The 15,968-nt window shown below is 36.9% G+C and overlaps 1 protein-coding gene across 5 annotated transcripts in view; it reads right to left on the bottom strand.

Moving 5' to 3' along the window:
* Positions 1-907: 907 nt before the first annotated feature.
* The window catches only part of LOC111504365 (prestin), a 55,450-nt gene continuing 40,389 nt past the window's right edge, over positions 908-15,968 (bottom strand). For all 5 annotated transcript variants that reach the window (XM_074172664.1, XM_074172661.1, XM_074172662.1 and 2 more), the window contains exons 9-13: positions 12,351-12,513; positions 9,670-9,846; positions 6,579-6,851; positions 3,397-3,700; positions 908-1,690 (exon numbers count right to left, since the gene is read on the bottom strand). In XM_074172664.1, the coding sequence (XP_074028765.1) occupies positions 1,560-1,690; positions 3,397-3,700; positions 6,579-6,851; positions 9,670-9,846; positions 12,351-12,513 (1,048 nt within the window). In that variant the 3' untranslated portion in view covers positions 908-1,559. The remainder of the gene's footprint in view (positions 1,691-3,396; positions 3,701-6,578; positions 6,852-9,669; positions 9,847-12,350; positions 12,514-15,968) is intronic.

Genomic DNA, 15,968 nt, shown 5'->3' with positions numbered 1-15,968 from the left:
GTTAGGACCTTGAATTTGTTATTTATCATGATAGTTTCTTTCTAATAAAGTGAGACTCGTTTCTTGCTTTTCATACTATATTAAATTGCTTACAATGCATGCTATTTTACATCTGATAATATAACAATGACAACGGAAAAAGGTAAAAGTGTTTCGGCCGGTAGTGTTATTTAATCTAACCTATTATTCTTCTTTTCCTGCATTGCTGACACTTCACTCATACCACGTGACATACGAAACAATCGATATCTACCAAAGATACGCATATACCAGAATACGAAAAAAGCATTGCAATCAAGCAATTCATCTCAACAGGATTCGAGTACAGTTTGCAAACTATTTTAAATTGAATATAATAACAATAACACAATTGTCCTAACCTCTTTTGTCTTTGATATCAGCATGATCAATGTCATAACCTAACAAACCGAGCGTCGTCAATTTGTTTCTTTTATTTTTTCAAATGTTATGGTAGTTATTCAGTTATTTTGGTCGGGGACAAAGCCAACAAACTGAAAATCATGAAAATCTTTTCAGCTGTTCATGAACTACAAATGGTGTAACTAACTAAACGTTTTTGCAACGTTTGTGAAGGTATATGAAGGATCTTAGACTATAAGATTGTTTTCAGTAACGGAAGTTTACAAACTAGGTCATAGAGGTATTTTTTCATAATGAACTTCCAAATTATGTGAAAACTCCACCTGAGCCGTATAGTGCGGTTATTTTTGTTAAAGACTTCAATTTGTTCATTAGGACTATTCATTAGGACCTCATAATATCAGCTACCACTGAAACTTTCACTTTCATAGGAAGACAGTTGAAAAATGAAATAAGTAACGACAGGTGGTAAAGTTGGTCATCTCTCCTTGGAGATAAAGATAGATTTCAAAATATTACAATAAACTGATTTTCAAAAATAGTATATTTCAACAGTCTAAATCTCACTACAGTTCAACAATATATTATACATTAAAAAAGTAATTATAAAAAGTTTACAATCCAATGTTTTATTGTGTCAAGTGAATTCACAACAATCAAACTCTTCTTTAAGTTTCTTGAGAAGTCTAAATATATATCTGAACATTTGATTATGATTTCACTTGTCACATAAAAGTGTAATACTTTCACAATTGATATATTTACATGTTAAGAGAGAGAAAGAGAGAGAGATCCTACAAAATTAGGAACAATTGATCACGAAAAATCCATAAGAAAAATACGATATGGTATTTTTCAACTAGTAAGTAATGTTTGGATGGGTTAAAAAAAATAAGTTTTTGGAGCCAATAATAATAATAACTATTTTTGCGATTAATTTTAATTCCATGTTTACCGAAAGCGGTAGAATAGGATTTCATAGTTATAATAGTAAAACAGTTTCCAGGAATGAAGTTGAATTCATTTATATAATTGCCTCATAGTTGAAATAAACTTTTTGGACACAATACTCTTCGATAAAACACCACACATAAAGTTTACTACTTAAGTGAACGCTATCCCGAAATAAATCAACGAGCAATCCAAAAGAATATAAATACTACAGTTGAATGAAATTCCTAACTTTCTTTCTTATTCATAATCGTAACCTGAGCAAACAATACTGCATCGTGAACTGTGGGAAAAATCAAAAACTTATTTTCTTTTTTCTCCACTTTATCACATTTTTTCATTACTTCGTATACTGGACCTGTAAAAAAAATAAATATGAATCAAGTGACATATCAATATAAAAAATGAAATAAGTATTATACCACAGAGAAATTTTCGCAAGATCGCGATATCGGCGAAAGACTCATCCTTAAATCCAATTGAATAATTTAATTAAAAAAATGTTTCACTCTACTTCAAGTACGAAATTTCGAGAATTGATAAACTTTCGAGAAAAATATTATATTTTACAGTTGACATTCAAAGAAATAATTTGAAAAAAGCGTCAAGTCAAAATTACAAATGAAAATTAAATAAATATATATCTATTCTATAGGTTCTAGTTTTGCAATTTTGTGAAACAAGTTTTTGAAATTTCGAGAAAAAAATTGAAATGAACACCTATCTTCAAACTTTCGTGCCGACTACTTTCGACATAATCTGCTGTATGTGCAATCAAACAGGCCCCAAGTAAGTCGAACAATTTTTGTGTAAGTATCCATAGAAATACTTTTAAAAAATTAAACTAAGTACATATGAGACTGTTTATTGAACTAGAAGATATTCAATACTTTTTGGAATGAAAAGGTTTGTACTTATCCAGAATTTTATAATAAGTACTGTGATTCTGAAGTTCCCTTAATTTCAGTTGAAAATTATTACTTATTTTTTGGGTTTTTGGTTTATATTTCGAAAAAATACATATACACTCAGTATAAAACATCAGTAGTATCACTTTACATTCTAAATGAATCAATATTTCACAAAACTATCTACTTTTTTGAAACACCACTACACGCCACTGTTTCAGTAGGGTGTTTCGCAAATTACCAGCAAAATTTCCTTGTCAAATAATTCACTTGAGTCCAGTCGCATTCTTTTATAAAGGTGGCCCTAGACGGTCAATCATTTTCATCAAAAACTTGAAGTCAATCGATTGACTCAAGGGTGATTGACTGTGTAGAAACCAGTTTGCCGCTAGAAGCGACTCTTGATGGTGATTGATAGAAAGTTGGAATGACTCAAGCGGTTGAAGGAGGCTACGGCAGTTTTCGTCAAGCATTGCGTCAGTCACTAGGTAGAAACCATGGCGTCCGCTACGGAAAGTGAGCTTCCCGAAAACTCTGAGCGGGAATTCATTAATCTGTTGATTGAATTATATTGCGATTGTCTGGAATTATGGAAAGTAAAAAGCAAGGATTATTACAACAGAAAGAAGAAAACTGCATCACTACCAGGTACCACTCCTTCGACCACTGTCGTTTCTTTTTCTGTTGTTTTTTTCCGCTTGAGGGCAACCAATGTGAGGGCAATCCGCATTCGAAACCATTGCTCACCGAAATGAACCACCAGCGAACGAACAACAAGTTTATACTGGTCCCATTTCTGGTGAGAAGAAGGTTTTGATCAAAATATCGCAGGGCTGATTGCAGTTGATTAAAGCGCGCGTCAATCGATTGACTCAATCGTTTGATCAGATTGATCGTTTAGGGCCACCTTAAGGGTTTAGTGGATCCAGTGTTGCCAATGACCTGGTAATTACTAGGATCGTGTGTAATTAATAATAATAATAATAATAATATTTGCTGCAAGTCAAAGATACTACATGAACATGAGATGTCAAACTTGTAAGAAATATAGAGTGGACTCAATTTGATGAACAATTTGGTTTTTTCACCTTCAATTCAATAAAAATAGGGCAAGTGGGTTGCTTAACACTCGAATGAAATGATAAATAATATTTACCTGAACATCCAGCTATGTACATGGATATACTCAAACTATTCAAATCAGCTTGGAGTGTCCTCAGAAAATCAACTCCAGCGGGATCCACGAAAGTCAGACAGGAAAAATCGAGAATCAAACATCTAGTCAACAATTCTTCACTGTTGTCTTCCAAACCTCTTTCAGCATGTTTTACCCTTCTTCTGAGAATGTCAGCAGCGTCGAAACCAGTCTTTCTGACCAAAATGTCTTTGAAAGTTGATCGGGAAGCGAAACTTAAGCCACCGGCATAGTGAAAGATTTTAATTCCTTCTATTTCTCTTGCCTGAAAAATATTTTTTTTGGAAATGACATTACCTCTTTCAGATTCATTTTTTGTTATTTTCAGTAACTAGTGGGAAATCAACATTCACTTAAAGAAGTTATAAATATAAATATTGAAATATGCTAATTCTGTACGGTTTTTGTATATTTTTAACGGTTACATGTATAAAGTGAACGGATCAAACAATTATGATTACAGACTTTGTTAATTTTCTGATCAAGTAAGATCGAGAATTATCATGGGGAATACAGGAACTAAAATGAAAACAATGCCCAAAAGAGAAATCGAATGAAAACACGAGGTACAAAAACGAAATGAATCAAAAGTAGCAGTAAGTGTTGGGGGTTAAAATGGATACCAATATGTCTTGGCACAATCATGTCGCTGGAATTGCAAAGACTGCTTCTCAAAAGCTTGGAACACTGTTCCGAACCAGAAAATTGTACACACCTCAGCAACTTTTGATGCTTTATAAAGCTCAGACCAGACCTTCTTTGGAGTATTGTTCTCATGTATGGAGCTTCGCCTCTAAGCATACCCTGAAGCTGCTGGATTCCATCCAGAAAAGAGCCATTATAGATACTTTCACGGAAGATGTTCAAGTGACTTGGCACATGTAATTCCACCAAGAGCGGTACATATCAGAAATACGTGACGGACTGTGGTTGCTCATCATTTTGAGGTTCAACTCAGTACACTTCGACCTTCACTGTTCCAGAACTCTTTCATTTGAAGAACTGCGTTTATGTGAAATAAACTTCCTTTGTTTCCAAATGAATTTATTCTCCAACTATTCAAATTCAACGTGAATCTCTACTTTCGCAAAAGAACCACTCTCAGAGTGCCTTAAGGATTTACCTGTAGTGCTTGTGTTCTGTCCTTAAAAAAACGAACAAAAAATGAAAACGAAACAAGAACTGTAATAGTTTGAGGGATCCAGGAGAGGCTGGAACAAATACCAATTCATCTCCTCAATAAATCTCACCTGTCGGTGCAAGAGAGTTCCATTCGGATTACAAAAGGTTCCAGAAGTGAAAAGCTGGACACTTCCAATATTCGGTGGCTCTCTTCGTGATAAATTTCCCTCAGAAAGTTTGAAGCCTAGAGGACATCACACGTTAATTTCAAGAAGAAATAGCCAGAATAGCTTCGGATATCCTATTCCACAGACCGGAAACTAAAGTTTCAGAGAAATATCCTGAAAGCGGGTTAACCAACGTCATCTGAAAAATTGAATGCGGAAGAATAGCACCAATTGAGTTTGAGATAAATGAAAATAAGGATATATGCTGAATATATAAGACCCACATCGGAGCTGCAACAATAGAAATGTCTATCAACTATCAATTGAACTAGGATTGTCGCCTTTACCCACGAACGATGCAAAGCATTTGATGTACAACCTTTTGAACTAGAGTTGATGAATTTGTTGAAAATAAGATTCGAACTTCAACTGCAACACAAAAAGGTTTATTATGGCTCACATCCATTCAAAACCGACCAAATAAATCCAGCTTGTTGACAAAACCGAGTAACTTCGTCCTCTAGTGATCTTTTAGGTCAAATGGCAAGAGGGAAACTCTGTCAAACTTTGAGAATTTGAAACTTGAATCGGTCCACAGCGGGACAAACACAAAGTATCTGCCAGAGAACATCATCATCCTTTAACAAACAGAGTTGACACTATCTGTCTTCTAACAGTCCAAGTCTCTGCATATGATGATTCAGAAGACAAAGTAGATCTGCTAGACGTAGTCCAGCGTAGATTTTGTCAGGAATATGAAACTCCCATTGCCATGCTAGGTGTCCAGTGGATTTATAGCAAAAGCTGAAGCGATGACAATGACAGGATGTGCCGCGATGCAATCCAAACCAGAAAAAAATATTGTTGAATATTTCTAATGAGAAGAGTTTTTTGACACGTCAATATCAACCTAGACGTTGCTTTGTTAAAATCAGAGTTGCTTGGCTGTCCGAGAATATTTTTATCAGTTTATATGTGAGGTTGTTTTCGCTAGTCTTGCCACATATAAAGCAGTGGCCCAGATTTCTACCTGAAATAGAATCGCAAAGGACCCTATGTAGGTTGATATCTCCGTCCTAGGTCTGCGACTGCGGTTCTAGACACCAGCACCAAAATTTGATGGTGTTTTCGATCTATTATTGAACCAAAAGCTATCTGCTCTTTGTATTTTTTCTTCCTGGAGGACCCAGTCGTCTTCATTCGAGTTTAAGACTATTTAAAGGTCAATTCCAGAATTAACCAATTATTACGTTTCGCGTAACTTACAATAAGAACAATATCTGTTCTCCATCTAGGCTCTTTCTTCAGAAAGATGAGGGAGAGAAGGTAGATATAGAAGGATTTCCATGGTCGTTGACGGTGTGGTGCGGGTGATGAAACCCGGAGATAGCGAGGCACACTGACCTAACTGCCACAATACGACAAACCCGAAGTTTTATGCAACTGTGCACCTTCTATTTGAAATTGAGCTAGACAGTTTCACAGAGGAACTTAACATAAAACTTATCAGAAGATGATGAAGATGGACTAGCTTGATTATAACTCCAAAATCATTTGCCTTGAAGGTACATAACACAGTATCCCAAAGGTTTTATTTAAATTTACTGGCTCGACTTAGAATATATCCAATATTTTTACTGTATGTATTAAAAATATAGCAGTTTCTCTAGTATAATTTATGGAATAATTTTGATAAAATGAATAGAATATAAATAGCCAATATCAGAATTCATTTACATTTTGTCAACATTGCAAAGTTGCAAACTATAAAAGAAAATATACATCTGTATTTATATGTGACGGGTTATAAAATGAACCCGTCACATATAACATGTGACATGATATTTCACTTACCCCTTTGTATCGCTTAATGTCCAAATACAAATCTGTATTGGGTACTTCTCCTAACATACAAGTGTACGGTTTGTAGCCCTGTATGAATATGCTCAGCAGCGAGATGGCCACGCCGGCAGCTAACCCGTAGCTAATTTGCACGAACAGAGTCGTTACGAACGTTACTACCCAAACGATTCCGTCCCAGCGGCTGAGTCGCCAGTACCGTATACATGACGTGCATTGACGGAGCATACCTTGCAACGCGATGACGATAATGCTGGCTAGTACACACTGAAAAAAAATTATTGTAATCGAGAACAGCTCAATTATAGTCAGAACAAAAAATGGAACCCTTTTTTATAAAAATGTTTGATCACTGGAAAAACACGATTGAAAAAAAAAAACAAACTGTTTAACAGGGCATCTGAAAAGTTAAGGATACAATTTTTTTACAAAAGTAAAAGTATCCGTATAAATAATCCTCTATTTGTTTTAGTTTATCGATTATTTTATGTTTTATTTTATATTTCAAAGTAATTTGAAATGAATAATTACGTATTATTTGTTCCCTTGTTATCATTGTACACTAAAAAAAACATTAAAAATTATTGATAACGACGTACCTAATATAACAAATCATCTAAAGGAACAATTCGTCCACTGACTATATGTGAAAAATACCTAATATAAGGTGAACCTTGAAGATATATAATATCAAAGGAGAACCTACCAAAACTGAAGTGAAATTGATTTGAAGCCAAAAAAATTGCTATCCAAATTCATTGAAAACCAATGTTTCAGAAGTGATTGAGGATTTCTTTAGAATTGTGAGAACTGTGGAAATTTCTAGTTGGCATCTTCAAGTTTATTAGCAGTACTTGTGATGCACTGTTTGGAACCTTTGATATAGAAATGCATATTACTGGAGTTTTTCCCAACACCAAAACGTTATTTCTACATCTCGACACGTGTTTTGATCACCAACTGATCGATGGGATGGGAACTACAATGCCAAATGTCAACACAACAATATTTTTCTTTAAAAATAAACTAATCAATAGAATTTATTTTATGATTTTCACTTTAAGGGTTTTACGAAAACCGCGACACTTGTTTCGCTATATAGCTTCTTCAAGCACAACAGAGTTATGCTTGAAGAAGCATAAGCACAACAGAGTTATGCTTGAAGAAGCTATTGTATAGATTTTTTTTTAATATGGATTGACATCAAGTATCGGCCAGTTCTATTCAATTAATGTTTTTCTTACCAGCCACAGGAGTAGACGTAAAAAATAAGGTGGAATCGCTACCTAATAAAAAAAGTAAGGGTATGATGAGGTTTCTATCGAACTTGTAAAAGAATGTATTGATATTATATGTGAACCAATTGCGCACCTAATAAACTTATGTATTTCTTTTGGAGTCTATCTTAATCTTCTTAAAATCGCACTGTTGATTCTGATATTGAAAAGTGGCGATTGCACTAACATAGAGAATTATCGCCCATATTGATTATCAGCGTCTTCTCTAAAATCTTTGAAAAGATTATATCGCGCAGGATAAATGACTACCTGGAAAGATTCGACTTGATGACCAAATGCCAACATGGCTTTCGAAAACATCATTCAACGGAAACAGCAACACTCAAATTGGTTCAACAAATCCATGATTCAATCAATGAGGAAAAAGTCGTTGTGAGACTTTTTTTCGGGTTAAGTAGAGCTTTCGATACTCTGAATATTGCCTCTGATTGGTATCAGAGGCAATTTCAATAGGCTCATCGTGTCCTTCTTAACTAATCGATATTTCAAAGTGAAACAGAATAATACATTATCTGACGAGTATTCTGTCACAACAGGAACACCACATGGTAGTATTCTTGGTCCACTGATATTTTTACTGTATGTCAATGATCTTCCTGGCAAGTATATTTATTTTAAAACTGATGACATATATCCATGAAAATAAAAGGCACTTCGACCTACAATCGGAAGTACATAATAGTTCTAGAAAAACCTATATGCTCACAACTCGAAACACCTCTATACAAAATATGAAAAGTCTCCTGTGTTTGTTGGAACGAGTATTTATAATAAATTGCCAAACAGTGTAAAGACACAGCCACCAATTGCCTTCAAACAAAAACTCAAGTAATTTTTATCGACAAATTGCTGTTATACACTTGACGAATTTTAACTTGAAGTTGTGAATATTTAATATTTTTTATTGTATTTTATTTTATTATGTACTGTATATATATATATATATATATATATATATATATATATATATATATATATATATATATATATATATATACATATATATATATATATATATATATATATATATATATATATATATATATATATATATATATATATATATATATATATATATATATATATATATATATATATATATATATATATATATATATATATATATATATATATTATACTATCAAGATTTTATTTGACGTATCCCATCTATATAATGTAGCACTCTATCTATTTATCTATCATCTTCAAAAGGATGATTAAACTGAATATGATCACTTGGTGATCGAAAAACGTGTCGTAGTGTTAAAATAACGGTTTGGTGTTGGGGTGAAACTCCAGTAATATTTATTAGCAGAGGTGGTTATTTCAATTCTTTTTTTAACCTGTTCAGTTGCCAGGAGCGTTCTGTCCTGACTTCTTTGAACTATGAAAAAAATTATATGCGTAAACTTGTATTCTCGAAATTCTCGAAAATTCTTGTAAATATTTTATACTATTACGCAATAATTTCTTCAGACAGGGATTGGTCACGACACGATTGCTTCGTAATTTCCGTTTTAGACGAGTGTGAAAAATTGTTCATAGAATAAAACATGGTTTATTGAATAAAACCAGCTTTTACCACATTCGAATAATATTTTTGCTTATCACTGATTTGCATAAAGAGTGTGATGTCTATAACCCGACTGATTTCAACGCGACTCGACTGCAGATACGAAATCTACGTGTGAGATAAAGGCTCGATAACTAGTAACAGGTTTTGCACATGCAGTTGAGCCATGTTTGGTTTACAACTATGGTCAATTTGAATAAAACTTACACCTTACCCTTGGCAGTGTTTCAAAATAAGGGCCAATCCACAACAGGATCACCAGTAGGATACAACAGGATACTACTGATGCTATTTGCGTAACTCCACCAACAGCTTGTTGGATCATAGACCGTGATAGAGAGGCAGTTACTGGCATGCAACTGAAAAAGGATCCCATTGTGTTACTCAGACCCTGAAATGTTAGAAACATTAGGTAACATAAAAAAAACAGTAGAAATGGCGGATATCGATAGGACAATGAATCAGTACTAGTCGTAGAAGACGGATCTGTTGTAGCCCGTTGGAGGATTTTCTTTTGACATTTAAAATGCTGGAACTAACTTTTGGTCACTGAAACTTCTGGATCTAGAACGATCATAGTAATTTGTTTCAAATATATTTTCACAGTACGTACATACAAAATCATACAGTGAAAGATGTGACTAAGTTTTATGAATGACTGAGGATACTTACTTCTAAATTGATACCAGAAAATCAGCTCAAGTATCTGTCTGTTTTTTTTTTAATTTTTTTTTTTTGTTTTTACAAAAAATAATCTTCAACAAATCCATTTACTTTTAAAGTTTTGCAAAATATCTGGAGTTAGATCAATAATTAGAATTTTTCAAATAAGGGTTATTAATAAATTAAATTCAGGAAATCTGTAGATGAAATTGTATTTTGTTGGAGCTACTAATACGCTACGATAGAAGGATGATAAAGCTAGTCTCGCGAAGGGCATCATATATTTTGCGATTCAATCTAACACCCTGCTACATGAATATGATAGCGTATATCTGGAGCGAAGTAGTCCATCGAATATCGGGTTTTCTTTTATCAAGAGTATTTAAGGAAATGAAAATTAAACAGTATTTTTTATACTACCAAATTTTTAGTCATTATTCCTATTGTATCACTCTCAATTATTGATACCTCATTGCTGAGTTTTTGTTGTTTCCCTTCTTAGCTTAGCTTAGCTCAGTTTATGAAAAATATACATGAAATTCATGGATCGTTCGAAGATTCAGTTTTCTGATATGTATGATATTACAGTTATAATGGAAGAACTGAAGGGTAACATCAAGGCCGCAAAGGCGAAGAAAGCCCCGGAGGCTGACTCAATAACCAACAAGTTGTTGAAGAGGCTCCCGGAAAACTGCGTTGAATACTTACTGAATTTGATCAACAGCTCGTTGGCCCTCAGACACTTCCCCAGAAGGTGGAAGCATGCGATCGTCGTCATGCTCCCAAAACAGGGTCAGAATCCGCTGTTCCCGCAGAACTTTCGCCCGATCAGTCTACTCTCGTCGGCGGCTAAGCTGGCTGAAAGAGTTGTTCTGCAAAGACTCAACGAAGAAGTTGAGGACCGAAATGTTCTGCTAACGAACAATTTGGCTTCAGGAGAGATCACTCCACTGAATTACAGGCTCTAAGGTTGGTCGAAAACACCATCAGCGAGCTAAACACTAACAAAAAAGTGCATATTGTGCTGTTAGACATTTCGAAGGCCTTCGACCGAGTATGGCACGAAGGTCTTCTGCACAAGCTAAACGCGTTCGACCTACCTCGGGGCCTGATCCGGTGGATCGGGTCTTTCCTGAAAGACAGAACTTTTCAAGTAAGAGTAGAGGGCTCTCTGTCTGATAACAGAGAGATCCTCGTTGGAGTGCCACAGGGGCCGTGCTCTCTCCGCCGCTGTATTTATTCTCTCTACACCAGCGACCTCCCCAGGTCCGTGCGTGTGAAGATATTCCTGTACGCCGACGACACGGCTCTTCTCTCATCTTCCATGGGTCGAGAGCTCGGCGTCATCTACATGCAACGTACATTGGACGACCTCGAGCGCTGGTACCTTGATTGGAAGATCCGAGTAAACCCGGACAAGACTCTGGCGATAACCATGGGAAGATTACTATCTTCTCCAGCCAGAAAAGTGAGAATCTCTGGAAGGGATTCGTATCATGTGCGTTAAGTCAAAGATCGAGGGTCGGATAGCTAGTCTGTACCCTCTGATCAATAGAAAATCCAAATTAAGCACAAAGAACAAAATTACCATCTGCAACACGATGTTCAAGCCTGTAATCATGTTTGCTTCAGGCGTCTGGGGACAAGCGGCTCCGTCCAACATTTCCATTTTGGAAAGACTACAAAATAAGTTAATTGGAATGATCGTGAATACTCCTTGGTTCGTGCGGAACGAAGCCATCCGCAGAGATTTGCAGCTACCTTCCATTCGGCAGTCCATTCAGTCGAGGAATCAGCACGGAAACTCACGGAAACCCGTTAGTTAGGGAAGCCACATATTATGCTGTAGACGACCCCTCCCGATACAGAAAGCCCCGACACTCTGTCGAAAGAGGCCCTCATGTCCCCCGTTAACGGATGAATAGCTTTCTCATCCATTCCACCCCAGCCAGGTAGGGGTATCCCGTGAAGGGCGGTACTGATGTCTGAGGACTTCATGCCGCCATACCATCAGTCATGAACCCATTGGTCCTTCTCGAGACCAAAAATCAGCCGAAAGGGTAAGGGAGCTGGACCCCAAGCCTGAACGACACGAAGATGACTTTCCACTTCGAAATATTTGTAACAAGATCTTTCGAATGGAGAAATTTCATTCAATAATCAGAAAATAGTAAGTAATATGCATGAACATATGTCTATTTTATATGAATGTGAAAATATATTTTTGCTTACGAGGGCCAAAAGTTCCTGGTTCGAGTCTACTTCGTACATCAGTTTTCTAGCAAATATTAACGCCATGGACATTGTTATCGTGTACGAAACCATAGTGATGACAAATGCTTCTAATAATAACTCCGGAATCAGTTCGAATGCTGGCAGGGTAGGTTCCGGAAATCTGAAATACAATTTTCAATGTGTACAATGAAACATTTTGCAAAATATTGATGTCACAAAACTAGCTATCTGTAAAACTCTTGTATAATTTTTTCTGGTGATGTTTTATAATAGAAAAAAATATAAGGTTTTCTTAAACGTAGTTTTACATTAAATTTTTGATTATTAGCACGACAGTTATAGAGTTTAAAACTTTGTTAGAAAAACATAAGTAGATGTTTGAAGTTGTTTGTTGGGGATGATCTAGTTTTTGTTTTATGATCATGATGAGCAACTCGGCGACATTAGTGGCAGAGTAAGTGCCAATATTTCGTACCTGAAACAATGCTTCACTTATATTACGTATATGAAAGCAAGGTCCAAAAATAAATCATCATCATCATCCAACATCAGGCAGCGCTGTGGTTCTAGGTCGAACCACAAATGCAGTCCGCTCAGTATCACTAACGAAACCTTCGCCGGATGCTCTCTCGTCATAGAAAGCCTTGTCATGATAATGCGAAGCTCTTCATTCCCCAGTTACTCGTGGGACACCCAATGGACCATGTAGTAACCAAAAAATCTGAACCGCTCTCCTCTAACAAATACTCATAAGGGAGAGCTTTTCTGTTCTTCAGCTTTTGAGCTAAATTTACAAAAAAACTGTGTTGCTCTTCCTGTAACAACTGCTCTTCCTATAACATCAGATCAAGAGACAAACTCTTGAACAAACATAGCAGGCTAGGTGGTGCAACCAGAAAGTGACTGATGGCCTTCCCAGGATAAATATTATATAAATCTGCCATACAGCAGATTCTCGAACAGCAGAAGCAGAATCTGCATCAGATATAAACACAATATCCCTGAGCAGATCATGCAAGCGTTCATGCTCAAACGATGTTTCGCCAAAACCAGAGACGAAAAAGCCCTGCATGGCTGAATCCACTGTATCCGTCGGGTGATCTATAGATGCTTCCATATGGGAAGGTTGATGCAGGACTCGAGGTGGGTATCTTGCACTTTGAACATCCGATAACCTCAATTAGGTACGATCCTAAAACTGCATATTCTAGCCTGAATGGTTGTAGGTTACATGAGAGAATCAATAGAGCGTCTTCTGGCTGGTGGGTGCAGTTGGAATCCTAAAACCGTGGGAGAGTATCCCTCTGAAATGCGTCACAAGAGGCTTTCTTCCACACACTTGTGTTGCTCATCTACCTGACGAAGGTAGTCGCAACCTAATCGTTGAAAAGTTTTTGACTAGATTGGGGAAATGCACCATGCTCTTTCAACCTTTGAGGAAAATATTCTTCACTAGGAAATTCGGGCCCTGGTCCGAATTCGGACCGATCACTCACCAAATAAACTGATATGTCTCATCAAGGAGCAAATAACGAAATTGTTATATCAAAATGGATGTTCTGTTCGGGCAACGTACCGCGCGCTTCGCCTATTTTACGATTGCTATAATCGCAATGTGGTGGATGAATTTGACATCACAGGTGCAGTGAACGATCGGCCAACACCCAAACGTCGATAATACGCGAGATCTGCCGAAAACATCGCCGCTATCTGTGAGAGTGTGCAGGAGAATCCGAGGCAGTCTATTTCGCGTCGCTCACAAGAACTCGGCCTTTCGCAGACCACAACTGTTGATTTTTGCATCGTATCTTGGGCCTGCACCAGTACAAAATCCAACCGATCCAGGAACTGAAGGTTCCTGGATCAGTTGAAGGAGCAGTTGGCAACTGACTCTAATTTCCATCGAGAAATCATCTTTAGCGATGAGGCCCATTTCTGGATAAATGGGTACGTGAACAAACAATAGTGTCGAATTTGGAACGATACAAATCTACGAGAGATCCGAGAGCGTCCAATGCATCCCGAAAAAGTCACTGTTTGGTGTGGATTATGGGCTCGCGGCGTCATCGGTCCATATTCCTTTGGGAATAACGTTGTCCAGGCCATCAATGTTAACTCCGAGCACTATAGGTCGATGATTACCAACTTCTTTTGGCCTGAATGGGATGATCTGGGCACCAACGACATGTGGTTTCAACAAGACGGCACTGCGTGCCACATAGCTCATGGCACATCGGAGGTGATGTGAACTGGCCACCGAAATTGTGCGATTTGACCCCGTTAGACTTGTGGGATTTTCTCAAGTCGCAGGTGTATGCGAATGAGCCACAAACCACGGCGATTCTCAAAGCCAACATAATCCATGCCATCGGTCAAATTTAGCCTGATTTATGCGCCAGAGTCATGAAAAATTGGACGTTTCGGATGCGCTCCACCGAGAGAAACCGTGGCGGACATTTGAACGATGTAATACTCCATAAAAAATGGCATGAATACGTTTTTCAAACGAGTAAAAAAATTCGATGATATTTCACACACACACTTTGTTTTATTTAAAGTTAGAAAACTTTTAATGAAAAACGCTATATTTAAACAAGACAGATAATGGAATCGGGGGTAGCGGGAAAATTAACTGCTCAAAGAATCTTACTTTGTATATAATCTTCTGGCAGGTAACAAGTGTATTTTAATTAGTTCTTTGGAAACGGATCGTACTTAGTTGTCGTTGCTACGTTGGGAGCTTGAAAATGGAAATATGAACCTGAACAAAATTCTCAGAAACATCCTATATGTCGACTATCGACATTTGGACATGTTTTTCTCTTGACTCCTATCGAAAACGACTCTCCTCGATAGGAAGACTTAACATATTGTCTCTGGTCTCTGGCAATGAGGCTGCTGACTCCCTTGCAAAGGAGGGTGTTGCAAGCAGCTTCATCGGACCAGAACCTGTCATTGGCATCACTTTAGGCTTTGCCAAACAAACATTGAACACCTGGATGGCAAGAAGATTTATGGACTTCTGGCTGAATCTTCCAGGAGTGGCTCACTCCAACACGTTTATTCACCCTTCGAAGCTTGATACCAAACAGTTGTTGGACTACAGTAGGGATGAACTTCGATGTCTAACAGGCCTTCATACAGGTCATCATCATATGCAGAGACTCGGACTGTCGGAAGACAGTGTGTGTCGCCTGTGTTTGGAAAATGATGAAACAGTAGAGCGCATAATTTGTGCCTGACCCGCTGGGCACCGAATTAAGTTTTTAGAGTTCGGCAGAGCCGTACTCTTACGATCTGACCTGAAAGACCTACACACCTAAATTCACCTACCCGGTACGTCGAATGTAGGACGAAATATGGATCAGAAACTATGAAAGTACTTAACAAACTCAAATATATTCAAAAAACGTTCAATACAATTGACTTATCAATTATATATCAATGACAGTTACTTGTTAGAGAAATACAATGTGTACAAAAAAAGTTTAACAAATTCAGAAAATGAACTATCTGCGACACCATACAAACTAATCGGCTTGGTTAAGAATCTGGGTTTATTTGGTCGAGTGTGAGCCACAATAAACTCTTGCGGGTTGCGGTGGAGGATCGAAT

Source organism: Leptinotarsa decemlineata, unplaced genomic scaffold (genome assembly GCF_025532065.1).
Source record: "Leptinotarsa decemlineata unplaced genomic scaffold, Ldec_3_MD MMD2_tig00000133_RagTag_RagTag, whole genome shotgun sequence".
In the NCBI taxonomy this organism is placed as follows: Eukaryota; Metazoa; Arthropoda; class Insecta; order Coleoptera; family Chrysomelidae; genus Leptinotarsa; species Leptinotarsa decemlineata.
This window is presented reverse-complemented; position numbering and strand designations above follow the sequence as displayed.